Source organism: Gaeumannomyces tritici, assembly GCF_000145635.1.
Source record: "Gaeumannomyces tritici R3-111a-1 unplaced genomic scaffold supercont2.66, whole genome shotgun sequence".
Taxonomy (NCBI): domain Eukaryota; kingdom Fungi; phylum Ascomycota; class Sordariomycetes; order Magnaporthales; family Magnaporthaceae; genus Gaeumannomyces; species Gaeumannomyces tritici.
Window position 1 is genome coordinate 1 of NW_008804610.1, and position 13,765 is coordinate 13,765.

The 13,765-nt window shown below is 55.6% G+C and overlaps 7 protein-coding genes across 7 annotated transcripts; 3 read left to right on the top strand and 4 right to left on the bottom strand.

Moving 5' to 3' along the window:
- The first annotated feature begins 533 nt into the window (after positions 1–533).
- GGTG_13853 (hypothetical protein) lies at positions 534–3,321 on the top strand. The gene is made up of 2 exons (XM_009231775.1): positions 534–909; positions 970–3,321. Exons 1-2 carry the CDS (start codon positions 639–641, stop codon positions 2,613–2,615), a joined length of 1,917 nt encoding a protein of 638 aa, XP_009230039.1. The 5' UTR covers positions 534–638; the 3' UTR covers positions 2,616–3,321.
- On the bottom strand, positions 2,949–3,557 carry GGTG_13854 (hypothetical protein; the record flags this gene model as incomplete). Its single annotated transcript, XM_009231776.1, has 2 exons — positions 2,949–3,178; positions 3,494–3,557. 2 exons carry the CDS (start codon positions 3,555–3,557, stop codon positions 2,949–2,951), a joined length of 294 nt encoding a protein of 97 aa, XP_009230040.1.
- Positions 3,558–3,772: 215 nt separating this feature from the next.
- GGTG_13855 (hypothetical protein) lies at positions 3,773–4,474 on the bottom strand. The gene has a single exon (XM_009231777.1). It carries the CDS (start codon positions 4,045–4,047, stop codon positions 3,868–3,870), a length of 180 nt encoding a protein of 59 aa, XP_009230041.1. The 5' UTR covers positions 4,048–4,474; the 3' UTR covers positions 3,773–3,867.
- A 3,429-nt stretch (positions 4,475–7,903) lies between these two features.
- On the bottom strand, positions 7,904–9,433 carry GGTG_13856 (hypothetical protein; the record flags this gene model as incomplete). Its single annotated transcript, XM_009231778.1, has 2 exons — positions 8,584–9,433; positions 7,904–8,186 (listed from the first exon to the last, which is right to left on the bottom strand). Exons 1-2 carry the CDS (start codon positions 9,354–9,356, stop codon positions 7,904–7,906), a joined length of 1,056 nt encoding a protein of 351 aa, XP_009230042.1. The 5' UTR covers positions 9,357–9,433.
- Positions 9,434–9,587: 154 nt separating this feature from the next.
- Positions 9,588–11,715, top strand: GGTG_13857 (hypothetical protein; the record flags this gene model as incomplete). The annotated part of the gene is made up of 3 exons (XM_009231779.1): positions 9,588–10,356; positions 10,622–11,208; positions 11,458–11,715. 3 exons carry the CDS (start codon positions 9,588–9,590, stop codon positions 11,713–11,715), a joined length of 1,614 nt encoding a protein of 537 aa, XP_009230043.1.
- Positions 11,716–12,225: 510 nt separating this feature from the next.
- Positions 12,226–12,581, top strand: GGTG_13858 (hypothetical protein; the record flags this gene model as incomplete). Its single annotated transcript, XM_009231780.1, has 3 exons — positions 12,226–12,337; positions 12,454–12,462; positions 12,529–12,581. The coding sequence occupies 3 exons, from the start codon at positions 12,226–12,228 to the stop codon at positions 12,579–12,581; spliced, it is 174 nt and encodes a 57-aa protein (XP_009230044.1).
- Positions 12,582–12,634: 53 nt separating this feature from the next.
- Positions 12,635–13,283, bottom strand: GGTG_13859 (hypothetical protein; the record flags this gene model as incomplete). Its single annotated transcript, XM_009231781.1, has 3 exons — positions 12,635–12,704; positions 12,966–12,995; positions 13,159–13,283. The coding sequence occupies 3 exons, from the start codon at positions 13,281–13,283 to the stop codon at positions 12,635–12,637; spliced, it is 225 nt and encodes a 74-aa protein (XP_009230045.1).
- Between the last annotated feature and the right edge of the window lie 482 nt (positions 13,284–13,765).

The following is a 13,765-nucleotide window of genomic DNA, read 5'->3' on the forward strand; positions in this document are numbered from 1 at the left end:
GACGGCGGTCCGCACCCTGGCGCAATTTGGGCGATGGCAAGGCAGACACGAGTCCTGGAAAGGAGCCGGTGGGATGAAGCGACGGCGCTCGTGAACCCCTCCCCGCGCCGGTCAGGTCCCGCACTGCTATTGGCGCGCGTCGAGCGGCATAAAAAGGGAAGATGGGGCAAGCCCGTTTAGGAGGCGGAGCAAGGCGCAGGAAAAGGAGATGGCGAGCCTGTGTCACATCGTCAGGTCATCCTGGGCAGTCTCCGGAGACGCCGTGGGCGACCTCGTGTGGTCAGGTTAGGGACTTGATTGGCAGCGACGACGACATCCTGCGGGGTCACCTTCTCCGGCTGTCTCGCTCCCGTGTCGGCAGTTGCATTATTGGCAGAGATACGAGGAACTGTTGAATCGAAGTCGACGGGACTGGTGGATAGGTGGCTGTGGATGGCCAGCACGAGCTGTTGCCTGTACTTTGTTTGCCGGTGCCGTGACCGACCTCACGCTTCTCGCACATGCATATATGTATCCCTCGTTCCCCCGGTGTTCCTAAGTTTGAAACCGTCAGCCTACAGTGCAATCACACCTCCGTCGTCTTCCCGAAGCCTTTCGCGTTTACTAAACTCAAACTCCTTTTCAGCATCCACTGCACGATGGATCGTCAGCTTTTTTACTCATATACTGAAATTGCGGCTAATCGAAAGCCCAATGGCCGAGCTCAATATGGGCATCTCTCTGTACCAACCGCCGGAAGTTCAAAATCATCACAGCAATCTACACACAATACCTCACGCGGCGTTGGCCCAAGCTTCAGGGCAGATGCAATCGAGATTCCCAGCGATAGCGAGTCCGATGACGAAGACGATTTTTTCCCGCCAATCGAGGAACTTATCGGACGCGATCGCGGCAGCGTTGCCGGTGCAGGTATGTGCATGATTCTCTATCCATCCTTGTGCGAGTCGTTGCGTTGACACCCCCGGGCAGGCAAGGATTCCAATACGTCGTCCGGCGCCGGTGACAACGCCGTAGGAGCGTCCGTTATTCACGGGCTAGGCCAAGACAATGGGGCCGGAAATTCGGCGGCTGGGGGGGATGGTCTGCGGCCGGACGCCTGCAAGTCGTCGGAAGCTTTGATTGGCCCTACCCTTCCGCCGGGGCCCATAAGGGATGTGCTGGTCCAAACACCAGACGAGCTGCCGGAGGCTTACAGCGTCCTGGAGCTAAATGACGGGGCTCCGCCAGGCCCCCCGACTTTGCCAAGCCCTTTTCCTGCCTCAGCCGAGCATTTAGCAACCCATGCCGGTGAGCATACCGCTCCACCCTGCACCGAGCCAAGACATGACGCTTTCGGTATGAATTTTCTAAAGCCTCCCTCTCTGCCGGCGCTGCTAGAACGACGCCTTACGTCGGCTGGGCCCTCCCATCTGGTCCAGGACCCGCCGAGTCCTGTCGGCAGTGACCACGCTCCACGCTCGAGCAGCGTGTGGTCCACGCCTGAGGCAGCCACCTGCGACGAGGGGGCTAGGTTCTCCGGCGCGTCGCCAGCTAGAGGAGCGGGGACGCCTAGTTCAGGCCATCTCTCCAGGCACTGCTCACCGGGCCTGGAAGACCATTCGGATCGAGAGGGCATGCCTTGTCGCCGCCCGGTTGGTGATTGCCAAAAGGCTAGCGACAATGATATCAATGACAAAGCCGGAACGCTTATAGCGAAGCGGAATTTAAGACCGAGGAAGGCGGATGTTCGTGACGGGGACCACTATGCATCCGGCATTTCCAGTGTTAATTCCGACGACGAAAGCGGCGATGGCCAGCCATTTGACACTCGGGGCAACCTTCAATCCAATCCTGGCAGTCGCCGGCGCGACCATGGGGACGACGGCACTTACCACCCTCGGAATAGCGACAGCGACCAGCTGTCACCACGCAAACGCCGCAGAAGAAGCTCTCCCGCTTCGACGCCACGCAGAACAGCCGCCAAACGCCAAACGGGTTCCCACCGCGGCGACAGCAGGCGAAGACAAATCCAAAAACGGAGCCCACTTCGGCACGATATTCCCAGCCCGCCGTTTTCACAAGGTCCTGGCAAGGAAATAGAGACCGAAACGACCGAAACCCAGTTCGCAGAGTTTAAGCAATGGCCACTCGAAGATGTGGTCCTCAAATCTGCGACGGTCAACGGCGAAACGAAGTATCAGCTCGAGTTTAGCCGAGGCCGTTGCCCGGATCACGAATGCAATAGCGCTTCACCTCGTCACCAACAACGAAGGCTGCCGGCTAAAAGACACCGCCTGGCAGGTCAAAGCCCCGCATCAACAGCGGGTGCTCCCACGCCCCCAAATGAGAACGAATGGGAGGTTGAGGAGATACTGGCTTCACGCACCCACTATAAGAAGCTTCAATATCAGGCCAAATGGGTCGACTGGGAAACCGACCAAACGTGGTACTACGCCGAGGGATTTAAGGGATGCCCTCACCTTCTTAAACAGTACCACCAGGATTACCCGGAGATGCCAGGACCCCCTGTCCGGCTTGAGCAGTGGCTTAGGGCCCACGAAGACGGTGTAAACGTTGAGCATCATCCCGAAGACAACAAGCCGGTAGCTGGCGCCACCAGGGCAAAGGAGCCCTGAAAGCGAGGTTTGTTTTTTCTTTCTTTTTTTTTGGAGAGGGAGGGGAGTGATCTCGTTCGGTCCCCTCCAAGACTCGTTGGCGAAAGCTAGGAGATAAACCGGGCGGAGAGCGCGGGGACGGAGACGGGAAGCCTGGGCTGTATTTTGAAAGATTTTTGTATGCAGTTATGCATGAGGTCTTGGCCGTACAGAAGCGGTTTGTTAGAATGTGTAAGCAAGCCTTTCATAAAGGACTAGCGCTTTCAGCCGACGGCTCCGTTAAAGTGTCGAACGCAGAGACGACCTGCACATTCTCATAAAAACACCGAGGCCGATGCGCGCTTTGCAGTTTAATTATGTCCGCAAAGAAGGAACCGTGGAGGTCCACGTCACAACTTTCAAGGAATGGCTACTTGAAAACGCGGTCCTTAAGTCCGTGACGGTCGAAGGCGTAGTAAAGTTCCAGCTGAAGTTTAGGGGCCGTTCGATACTAAAGGGTTTTGGTTTTTTTTTTGACCCCTTAGCCGGTTTTTTGACCTTATTTAAGCTTAATTCTCGACGTGGATACAACGGCCGGGAGAGCCCTGTGGCCATTCACGTATATTTTGGCCTAATTTTCAGTGGATCCCCATCCGGGGCAAACAGGGAACGCCTATCTATAAAAAGCAATGGGCACAGAGGCTTAAAATAGAAATTCCCAAAAAATTAAACGACCCGTGCAACGGCGTGATCCAGGGTTAAAGCAGGCCTAAATAGCCTCACTATCTGGCGGATCCAGAGGGTCCCTCGGGCCGGCGGTAGGCTCTGTGACGGTTCAGGCACCAAGGCAGGGAGATAGGTCACGTGAGAGGAGCTCAACCACAAAACCCCACCATGTTCCCCTCCGTCATGTACAATACTTCCTTCCCTCCTCACCATGGAATCTTCGTCTGCAGGTGCCAATAGATCATTGCCCTCGCGCATGTCTAGGATTATCCGGCCGTGACAGGCTCGTTCGAGAGCCCAGAAGCCAGAGATTCTCGTAGTATATAAAGGAAGCCTCTGGCAGTTCGGATTCAAGTACAGAAACAGTATTACAGAGATCAACCCACCCTTTTTTCAACCTACCAACCCTACCTTCGTTACCATGTATCGTTAGGCGCCCTCCGTATCAGGCGCTGGCGTTAGGATGTCACGGGGTTAAGCCGAGGGCTGGAACCGAGGTGATCACGATAGTAGCGGGTAAGTCGAAAGGGGTTGGGGTTTATATTGCTATAGGGTAAATATAACAACTTCAGCTTGATCGTTGGCAATCTGGAATTGCCACGATCAACCTGCCTAAGGGGTCGGCCGCGGCGGGCCAGTGTCCCGTGACCTTGGGTGCCTCAGGCATCCAGGCACCCAGGCCTTTGCTGCCCCCTTTCCGGTTGCAGCCCTGGCGGCCCTGCATGAGCCCTCCAAGTCCCTTACACATTCAGACCTGCACCTAAAATATCTAGTGTTTCCCCTGTTTCCCTAACAAAGACGCTACTACTACCATCTCCCTAGGTGCCCTACCTTAGGAGCAGAGGCCTGTTTGGAACAAAGAGGCACCCCTTCTAGCTTCCGTCTCCGCGCACAAGTCGATGTGGTATTAGCTGTTACAGGTCTGCATAACTTCATTATAAAAAGGGAATCTAGGGCAATTTTAGCATCCAATCCTAGCCCCGAACGGACCAGGATTGGTAAAAAAAAAGCCCTCCAAATGGCTAAAATTAAAAGGGATGCTGCGAGGCGAGGTCTGGAGATGGGCACAACGCAAGTGTCTTGGGGCTGGTACAAGGCCTTAATAACTGATAGGTTATAGGTCGACTGTTAGGGATCACCCTCACAAAGGAGACAAGGCTGCGATAAAGCGAAGGTTGATTTGACTATCTAGAAGTGACAAGTAGAAGGAGGGGATCGGTGCGTTGCACCGGAGCCCTCGTGCAGGGTTTTTTTCATGCAAGCGGCCACGCACGAGCCTCCCAGGCACGGGCCCCAAGCATGGAGCCTCAGCCACCGTGGCTCAGCGACTCCCAGGCGCCACGCCACCACATCGACTACCAGGCTTACATACACAACACGTTCTCTTCTTTACCGCCTTTACTCCACTGCTTTTACTTCACCACCTTTACTCCACTGCTTTTACTTCACCGCCTTTACTCCACTACTTCCCCCCGAAAAAATTTCCTGTCGGACCCGCTGTTAGTGGCCGCTAAGGAAACCCGGCCATTTTGGTGTTGGGGCCACCAAAAATGAGCCGGCTGCACAACAGGGTCTAACAGGCCATCTGGCTCTGTTCGACGGTGAAATGATTATGAAAGGCGGTGAGATGATTATGAAAAGCAGTGAAATGATTATAAAAGGCAGTAAGTTAATTGTAAAAGGCGGTAAGCTGATTGTAAAAGGCGGTGAGCTAATTGTAAAAGGCGGTGAGTTAATTGTAAAAGGCGGTGAGCTGATTGTAAAAGGCGGTGAGTTGTGTGACGACGCCCCTGGGCGGAGCTTAAGGCTACGCTTTGTAACGGCCCAGGGCAGCTCACCGCACGCCGCAGGCATCCACGTGAGCGCGCGCCGCGGAATAGCCCGTGCGATAAGACGCCGCACCGCTTTTTCTACCGCATCGCGCCTTTCTTTCCTGTTTCTTCCTCAAAAGAGTTTTTCGTCCATAGCATCAATTAAGCCCGGCTGCGAAGCCTACTCTCCCTGATCGTGACATTACTAAGCGTATTTTTTACGTAAAATATTTTTCCGAATTTTCATTGTTAGTGCTTTAGGGTTGGTTTTAAACACTGTGAAAAACACGGTGCATTTTTTTTTTAATTTTGTAACTGTTGGTAGGAGTAGGTACTCCTGTTGTTAAATGGTCGGCGTGGAGATCTTTAAAGGTGATTAACAACGATCATTGTGATCTGGGTATAACCTCTAATTGTGCATGAGGGGGAAGGGTTTATCTGTCAAGGGGAGTGAGTGAGTGAGTGAGTGAGTGAGTATATTTAACGTCAGTAAGTCGGGATCTACCAGTCCCTGCCTCCCAGGGGGCATATGACGTGCTAGCGCTACCTAAGCTTGACACTAGGCTACATGTTGCTATCGAGGCGGCTAACAAATTAAGCCCGAAGGCACGGAGATCGGGCCGCATTCCGACGCTCCTTGTTGGTGAGCGGGCAATCGGCAAATGGGGCGAGTAAACGCCGGGGCGCTGTGAGCGCAGCTGTTGGTGGTAGAGAAAGCAGTCGGCCGGCAATGTGCTGGAGTAAAGTGAGGACCGGGCGGAGGACCGCAATGGCCCTCCATTTGGGCCCAGCCAAAGAAAGAAAACTCGGGGGCTGGAGGGCCTAGTTCCAACCCGGTGTGCTCCTTGTGTCGCGTATCGAACGACAGGCTGCGCGGTTTGCCAACGTGGTGCAGGTCTCGTAGGCCGTTACGGTCACGCTGGCGAAACAGAGCCGCGCGAAGACCTTGCGCGTGCGATGCCACCTATACATACGTATAGCCCGGCGTGGCAACAAACAGAGGCGCGTGCCGTCAAAGCAAATCTCGCGCGTGCGTGCTTAAACAAATGCCTAAACACGCCAATCTTGCGCCGTGCGTATCGTTGGATGCGGTCGATCGCGGAGTTGCGAATGTGGTGAAAGGGAGGGCGGCGGCCGGTGCCGTGGTGCTGGTGCTAGGGAAAATGTGGTGGTGCTGGGGGAAGTGAACTGGGGAAACGGCGGCCGTGGTTGGCGGGGGACGGCGGCGGCCGGGCCGGCTTTTCGTCCAAAGTCGCTAACTGCTTGCCGGCCAGCAGTCTTCTTGTGCGTTCGAAATCGTTTCGGCTCGTCCGGTGCGGCGAAAGCGATAGGGAAGTCGAAGGGCGGTCTGGTGATGCGCGGAGGTTGGAGCAATCCGATTGTCGAAGATTTCGGCGCGCGCAAGGCGCGCCCTGGGCTGCGAGGGGTGCAGGACCTTCCCAGCTGGCAATAGGCACCCCGAAACCTTTGCGAGCCCTTTCTGCACCTCTAGCCCAGTTTCGTCGTCGTCGTCGTTGTTGAAAGGACGCCGGCGAACGCGGGCAAAACAAAGCCAAGTGGCTTGTTAGCGCCCACATAACGATTCCGGCTCATTTTGGTGGGACCAGTACCAAAAATGGCCGTGTACCTTAGCGGCACCCTAACAGCGGGTCCGACAGGAGGATTTTTTCAAGGGAAGGTGCCTCGTTCGTGAAAGTTGATTGAAACAAGTCATAGCTACACTGCCCGAGCCGGATGTACGCCTCACGCCTGACGCATTGAAGGCGACACGCATCTGCACTTTGCGACTTGCCTAGGCTATATTGGAATCCGACATCTGCTTAGGCATTGGCATTTCTAAAGTCTACTGGTAGTCAACCTATCCGTCGGCTCGCCGTCGTCTGCCTCTCCGCCTCCCCGGCCGCAATCCGCGCCTTCGGCCACACCAATAACAAAGCGAACCAACACAACAAGCCGGGACACAGCATTTTCCACCAATTAGTGCACCACATGTGCTTCCCCGGTCACACCCTGGCCGCATCCTCTACCGGCTCCACAGCGTCCTACTCAAACGTTATCTGAACTACAACAGCAGGCACAGGCGGGGCCCGAAAGGGTGGGCTTAGGCGGGCGGCGCCGCACGAACCACTCCGGTTGGTCTCTGTGGTTCGCTCCTGAAGGCGAGACCGAGCTCGAAACGGCCTGCTGTACGAGCAACGGCAGTATCAACGGCGTCAGCATCGCCAGCAGCAATTTAATACCACTCTCATTGTCATGGCTGCCACAGACGGCGTCGGTTTCTGGGGACATGGAGGATGGCCTTGCGCAGATGAGTGCGGGCAGTTCCGCTGCTCCGGGCAGTGGCGGCAATTCGGCTGGTCGAGTACTAACGGCGCCGAAGTGGGCGAGCCACATACTATCGGTAACGATCAATAACCAGGGCGGCTTGTTGTCACATGGGGCATTTGGAGTGACGTTCCGGCAGCCGTTCACTGTCGCCGTGCGTCTTAGCAACTTGAGTGCAATAGTGCTAACCAGGAGGGCTACACCACGGAGCCGGGGGTAATGATGAACACGAGCATGTGGTAGGAACGTTCGCGCCCCGGCCTATCTAGCGTTGCCGGAACGCAACGCCTTGAGGGGGGGTAGTGTAAGGGAGCCTACAAAAACCGGCCTGCAGGGGCCCGTGCCGACTTTAGAGGAGGACCGGGCACTACGGAGGCCGGGTCACGAGGGCCGGGGTCACGTGCCCAACGGACCCGGTGCGTGGCCACAAAAGAGGCTTGCCGTCGTCAATGCAGATCCCCGTGACATTTATGTCTCGGTGACAGCGTTGACTTGCTCGCTGATGGACTCGAAGCCCGATTCCGACTTCGAGGGGATAGAGGACTCATCGTCAGCCTCGGAATCGCTGTCGACGAAGTGGAAGTATCGGATGGCACCGTCACGATCTCGGCAGCAGCTGCTGCAAAGGTGCGACTTGGACCCAGACGACAGATCGCACCACTGGCCCCTCTGAGGACACTCGCCGTCAGGAACCCTTTCACCGCCGAGGACTACCCCATAATAGATGTCGGGCAGCATTCCCGTCGAGCCCCTGAACACAGTCCCGCTCAACCGGCAGTATCCGAATGCAGCCGGGCGACGGCTGAAGCACTACCTGTCCCCGCTCGAGCGCTTCCCCTATAAGGGGTACAGCACTGTGTCCCGCCGATTGGCGGCGCCGAGGCACCTCACTCCAGCGCGCAGCTAAAGGGCGGTGTGCCTGTTGCGAAGGAGGTAAAGGTGCTCGCGTGAAAGCTGGAAATTGGGCTTTGGTATAAACCAAAATAGACGGGAAGTTTCCGTCCCCGAATACCTCGGTGGGTCATGCCGCAGGATAAGTTGGCAGCACTAAATTCTCTTCCGATTACACTAATCCGCGAGGCTATCACTCCGCCGACACCTTTGGATCCTTGCGGGCTTCCCCAATAATTTCCTTCATCCGAACATACAATTCTGTTTCATCTTTTTCCCATCTCCCACCATTCGGAAATACCGCTTTCCGTAGTCTGTTAACCCAAGGTATCAATGGCTGGTAGTATGGTGTGAAATTCTCTTCTGCGGTTCTGATGAAGTCGCCTTCATGGGATACTTGCCCTTTCTTTAGCTCTGCTAGCTCCTCTGTGTCAACGTAATTCCACTCCTCAAACCGCGGAACGGCTCTGCCCTCATCTGGCCCTTTGTAGTGAATGCATATCCAAAACAGCACCCAAAAGAACGACTCGAAATCGTGCATGAAAGAATGCTGCTCGCCCAGAAGCGCACCGATGGCCATAAAGGCCCTCGTCCCGGTCTTTCCCCTTGCTCCTAAGGCGGCTTCTCGTTGCACTTTAATGGCAAGGTCCAGGTCGATCAAAAACGAAGGCCAGGAGTGATTGCCATCGTCCTCGTTAATCATAAGATTGTTAATCGAAATGTCCCTATGCAGGAAGCCAGCCTTGCGCAAGGATTCGTGTCCTTCAATGCTGCCCTCGAAAGCTGCAAGGAGGGCCGATCGAGAGCTTGCTTTGTAGATGGGCTTTCCATAGTCACGGAGAACGACACGTCGATGCACCCGATTCGATAGTGCGTCATTGCCGGCCTCCGTTGGAGATGTGGAGCAGGATCGCTTGGTGGGGGGCAGTGGAGCGCCAATTTGGCTGGATGATCGCTTCTTGCCAGCAGCGCTGCTGTTGCTGCGACCTCTCCGTGAGGCCCCAGACGCGATTTTACTCGGCGGCGGCATCGAGCGTCCAGGCCGGTAGTTTAAATCTTCGGTGGTGTGTTGACGGCGGGGTGAGAAATCGGTCAAATTAACTAACCTCTACACATTATGCCGGCTAGTTCTTTCGGATCCCCCAAAACCCAGATCTTCCCCAGTCCGCACCCAGACTTTCTTTTACGTCGTGCCGGCAGCAGAGGCCCACGTTAAGCAGGTCCATCGATAAACCGCACCGAAGGTGTGGAGGTAGCAACCATGGCGCCTAACGACGGGTCCGGCTTCCTGGAGATACCCACGCTGGACGATTCGCTCGCCATGCTCGGAAATAAGCTCTCCGCGCTCGCCGCCGCCGCCACCACCCCCGCAGCGGCCGAGCGGGACGCCACCAGCATCGCGGTCGGCGAGATGCCGCCCGACGAATTCATGCACTGGAATGCTTACACCGGCGGCCAGCTCCGGCTGCCCGCCGTCGACTGGGCCGACAGTTCGACCTGCCGCCCGGAGCCGACGTCGCTTAAGGGCTTCCGGACGGCCACCCGGCGCGCCGAAGCCCTAAGCCGCCTGTACGCTAAGGAGGAGGAGGCGCCGGCGCTAACGCCGGGCCACGCCGTCTGGTTCGTCGAGCGGCACCTGCCGCACCTGCCGCTCGTCAAGGCCATGGCGCGCGTTATCGGCGCCGAAACCAACCTTAGCGGCGGCCGGCGCGCGGGGTCGGGCCCTTCCGCCTCCGCCGCCGCCGCCGCCGCGCACAGACTGGCGGACAGACTGGCGGGCCTGCAGACCATCAACAAGATCCCGTCCCTCACGGGCCGCGTCCAGGCGAGATGCGCGAGCAGGGGCGGCAGGCCGGGCCTGCGGGCCGTCGAGCAGCCGCGCCTCGCCCTCGTCGCCCACCGCGCGGCCCTCCGCGCGGCCCTCCGCGCGGCCCTGGACGGCGGCCGAGGTGATGGCGGTGGCGGTGGAGGAGGTCGTCTTGCGACTGGGGCCGCCCCGGCGGTGGCGGTTAAGCGGAAGGGGGACGACGGTAACGAGGACAAAGACGGGCAGCGGCGCGGGCCGGCCGGAGAAAATGCCGCGCGGCCCGTTAAGCGAGGGAGGGAGGCGTGAGGAAGGATGTTTTGGCTTTTTTTTTTTCTTTTTTTCTTTTTCCAGCAAGGGTAAAATAGGGCTGGTTAGTTATAAGCACTAGGGGCGGTTATTTAAAACCGTAACGAAAAGAACAAACGAATTAAAAAGGAAAAAATAAAGGGTGGGTTGGTTGGTTGCTTACCGGTTTTGTCCCCATCCAGCAAAGTCCCCCGCCAACCCCCCAGGTGCCACATGCTACGGCCCGAAATGCGGGACGGAGTCGCCCGATTCGCTAAATGCCGATTCCTCAGAGGATGTTTGCTACGGCTGGGGCATCGGCTCCTTAACCGGAACAGGAGGCTGCTGGTCCCAGCCGGATTTCGGCGCAGACGGATTCCCAGGTGCCGTCCGTGGCCTAACACTCGATGGGAGGCCGACCCGCGGGCGGCCGAGGACAAAGGGGACCGGAAACCGGGCGACAACGTTGCTTGTTCCCGGCAGTATGCGCGGCGGGGCAAACGGAGGGTTTGATCGTAGCGGCCTAAACCCCGGACTCGGCGTCTTATTGGCGAGTAAGCCGCCGGGCGCGGCGGCAGGCGTCGGGGTGGTCGGGGTTTGCACAACAGGCAGGGCCGGCATTAGCACGGCATGCAGAGTTGGCATCGGTACGACCGGCAGAGTCGGCACCGGCACGGCAGGCATAGGCGGCGTGCGCGGCGGCAGAGGGGCTTCGGAAACGGGCACGTCCCCGCGCGCAGTCGGGTCGCCGCTCCCAAAGGTGCCAAACGGACTCCTCGGGCTCACCATGGTGTGCCGCCGGCGGCGCCGCGCCGCCTCTGGAGTCTCTTCGACCAGGTCCTGCCCTGGCTGCTATCGATTCTCGTACTAATTCGGCGCCCAAGTTAACCTGGCGGCCGAGGTCGAGGAAGGCGTCGAGGAATGCTGGGACGAGGCGCCGCGCGACGACTGCGTTATCAAAAACAGGTCGGGTTAGGGTTAACTCGGTGTCCGGGTCCGGGTCCATGCCGCCCGGCTAACTGTCCAGAAACCGGAGCAGCTTCCGGTTGATGTCGGACGCGAAGACCTCGGCCGCCACGGCGCGGAGCCGGTCCATGCCGGGCCACACGGCGGCAGGCAGTCCGCTCATGGTCACGGTAAGGCATGTGTGCACGTGCTGCTGCTGCTGCTGCTGCTGCTGCGCGGCGGCGGCGGCGGCGAGTGGATTCTGGCTGGATTCCTACCAAATGCATCCATCGTTTGCAACAAAGCTCAAGGAGGGCCTCTACCGGTGGCTCGCAAGATTTTGCATCGCTGAGGGACCTGGAAATCCGGGTCCTTCTCCACCAAGCCGAGGAGGGTGTCACTGAAATACGGGTGGACTAGGATGCTCTTATCCTGGCTACCGTCGATGTGTAGCCGAAGGCGGCGCGAACCTTGGCAATCAGCCGCGACACGCTACGCAACATTGTAGTCAATGCGTGCAATCATCCGCCTGGCCGGGTCAGATGAGGGCGAGGCGGACACGCACAGGGCCTTGAGGCCGTGCGGCTCGTCAAGCCGATTGGGGACATCTAGAGGAAACAGGCAGCCGAGTTGTGGCCGCGCGACGGCAGTGGCCAAACGAGGATCGTTGAAATTTGAGTCGCGCCATGAAATAGCAGACCTCAAATGCAGATAAAAATGGCCGTGCTCCAAGATTACCTGAGCTTTTTTTCCTTCATGGCGCCACGATTTTGGCCTTGTGGCTACACGCTAACTGGTCGTGCCCAGCACCAATCCATAATGGCACGGGGTTCATATCCAAATGCTTTTGCTGAGACCAACCATGCTTCGGCCACTGACCCGCGATGGGTTTACTGTCAAAGCCCAGGAGAATGTCGGCGACTGGCAGACCAAGGACATATTTCGTTCGGGCGTTACCATCGTCCGAATAGTCGGTAAGTCAGAGTACCCCCTGTCGGCCACCCCCCCAGACGGCCACCTAGATCCCCATACAAACAGGCAAAAACTCCCTATTTTCACAACGCAATTAAAAAATTTGAAAAAATCGTAGAAAGGCGGAGTAAGTTGAATTATATAATTTAAAAGCTAAATTTTACAAATAAAATAATTTAATAATAAAATGTAGCGTCTAAAATGTTAAATTTACAAAATAAGCTTCTACATATAAATTACATATAAATGAAAAATTGAAATAACTTTTTAATTAATAACTTAACTTAAATAATACTAATTTACATATATGAAATACCCTTAAGCATATAACATTTTATTTTAATTTTATATAATAAAAAATGCATTGTACTGTATAATACACTGTGTAAGTTGTCCATATTAGCTTAAATAGTTATATTACATAATATATAATGTTATGTTGTAAAAGCCGGGATTTTTCCGATTTAAACGCAAGTTATTTTATTTTGATAGTTAATATATTAAAAAAATTACGTTTTAAATAATAAATGTTATAAAACGGATACATTTTATTAGCGAACATTAACATTTAGTATATTACCGTTTTATAATGTAAATTTAAACGTATGTAATTATAAAATATACGCATACCATATATTGTGCAAAAGCCTGCCTTTCAGGCTATTAAATGATACTTATCTCATTTTTACATAATTTTTATTCGATTCTTAAACGCGTTGTGAAAATAGTGAGTTTTTGCCTGTTTGTATGGGGATCTAGGTGGCCGTTTGGGGGGGTGGCCGACAGGGGGTACTCTGACTTAGTTGATTAATCTTAGATAAACCTTTCTTGCTTGGAATTAAAAAGACACCTATCCATGTCCGCTCTAACATATGGTGATAAAGAAAGTGTAAAAAAAAAAATGTCACTCGTTCGCCTCGTTATTCGCATAAAGGATCCGCTGTCCATTAATCTCAACGCTATCGAACTTGCCGTCCAGCTCGTCCTTCCCGGGCAAGCCGGCCATCTCATAGCGGGCTAGTGCGCACCGTATCCAGCAGCCAGTACGTCAGCCGGCCGTGCCAGAACTCGACTCCGTCGCTGGGTCGGATCTCGCTCATCTCCTTGGCCTTCTCTAGTTGGGACAGGCAGCCAGCACGACAAAGTCAGCCGGCGCCTGCATCCACCGAAACTTAGGCCCCAGCGCGCCACGCTGCGCTCCGCAGCCTGGTCGGACCGATACGCTAACTTCTCGCCTCGGACGCAACGCAGTTTAACGTGTCTCTGCATAATATATCCAACGAAAGGAGTATCTCCCACAACATTTACATTGTCCGTCGCTGCGCGTTCGGTACTTCCGGCGAGGCTTGGCCACATGGTTTGGCATATTCCAATAAAATAAATAAAAAAGGGGGGGGGGGGGGGGGGGGGGGGATAGTACGGGAGACGGA

What these genes read in the sequence shown, in the direction of transcription:
- GGTG_13853 (XM_009231775.1), top strand. Translation starts at nt 639, where the DNA reads ATGGATCGTCAGCTTTTTTACTCATATACTGAAATTGCGGCTAATCGA. An exon ending in CGGCAGCGTTGCCGGTGCAG is followed by an intron (nt 910 to 969) that starts GTATGTGCATGA and finishes ACCCCCGGGCAG; the next exon opens with GCAAGGATTCCAATACGTCG.
- GGTG_13855 (XM_009231777.1), bottom strand. Translation starts at nt 4,047, where the DNA reads ATGTGTAAGGGACTTGGAGGGCTCATGCAGGGCCGCCAGGGCTGCAAC.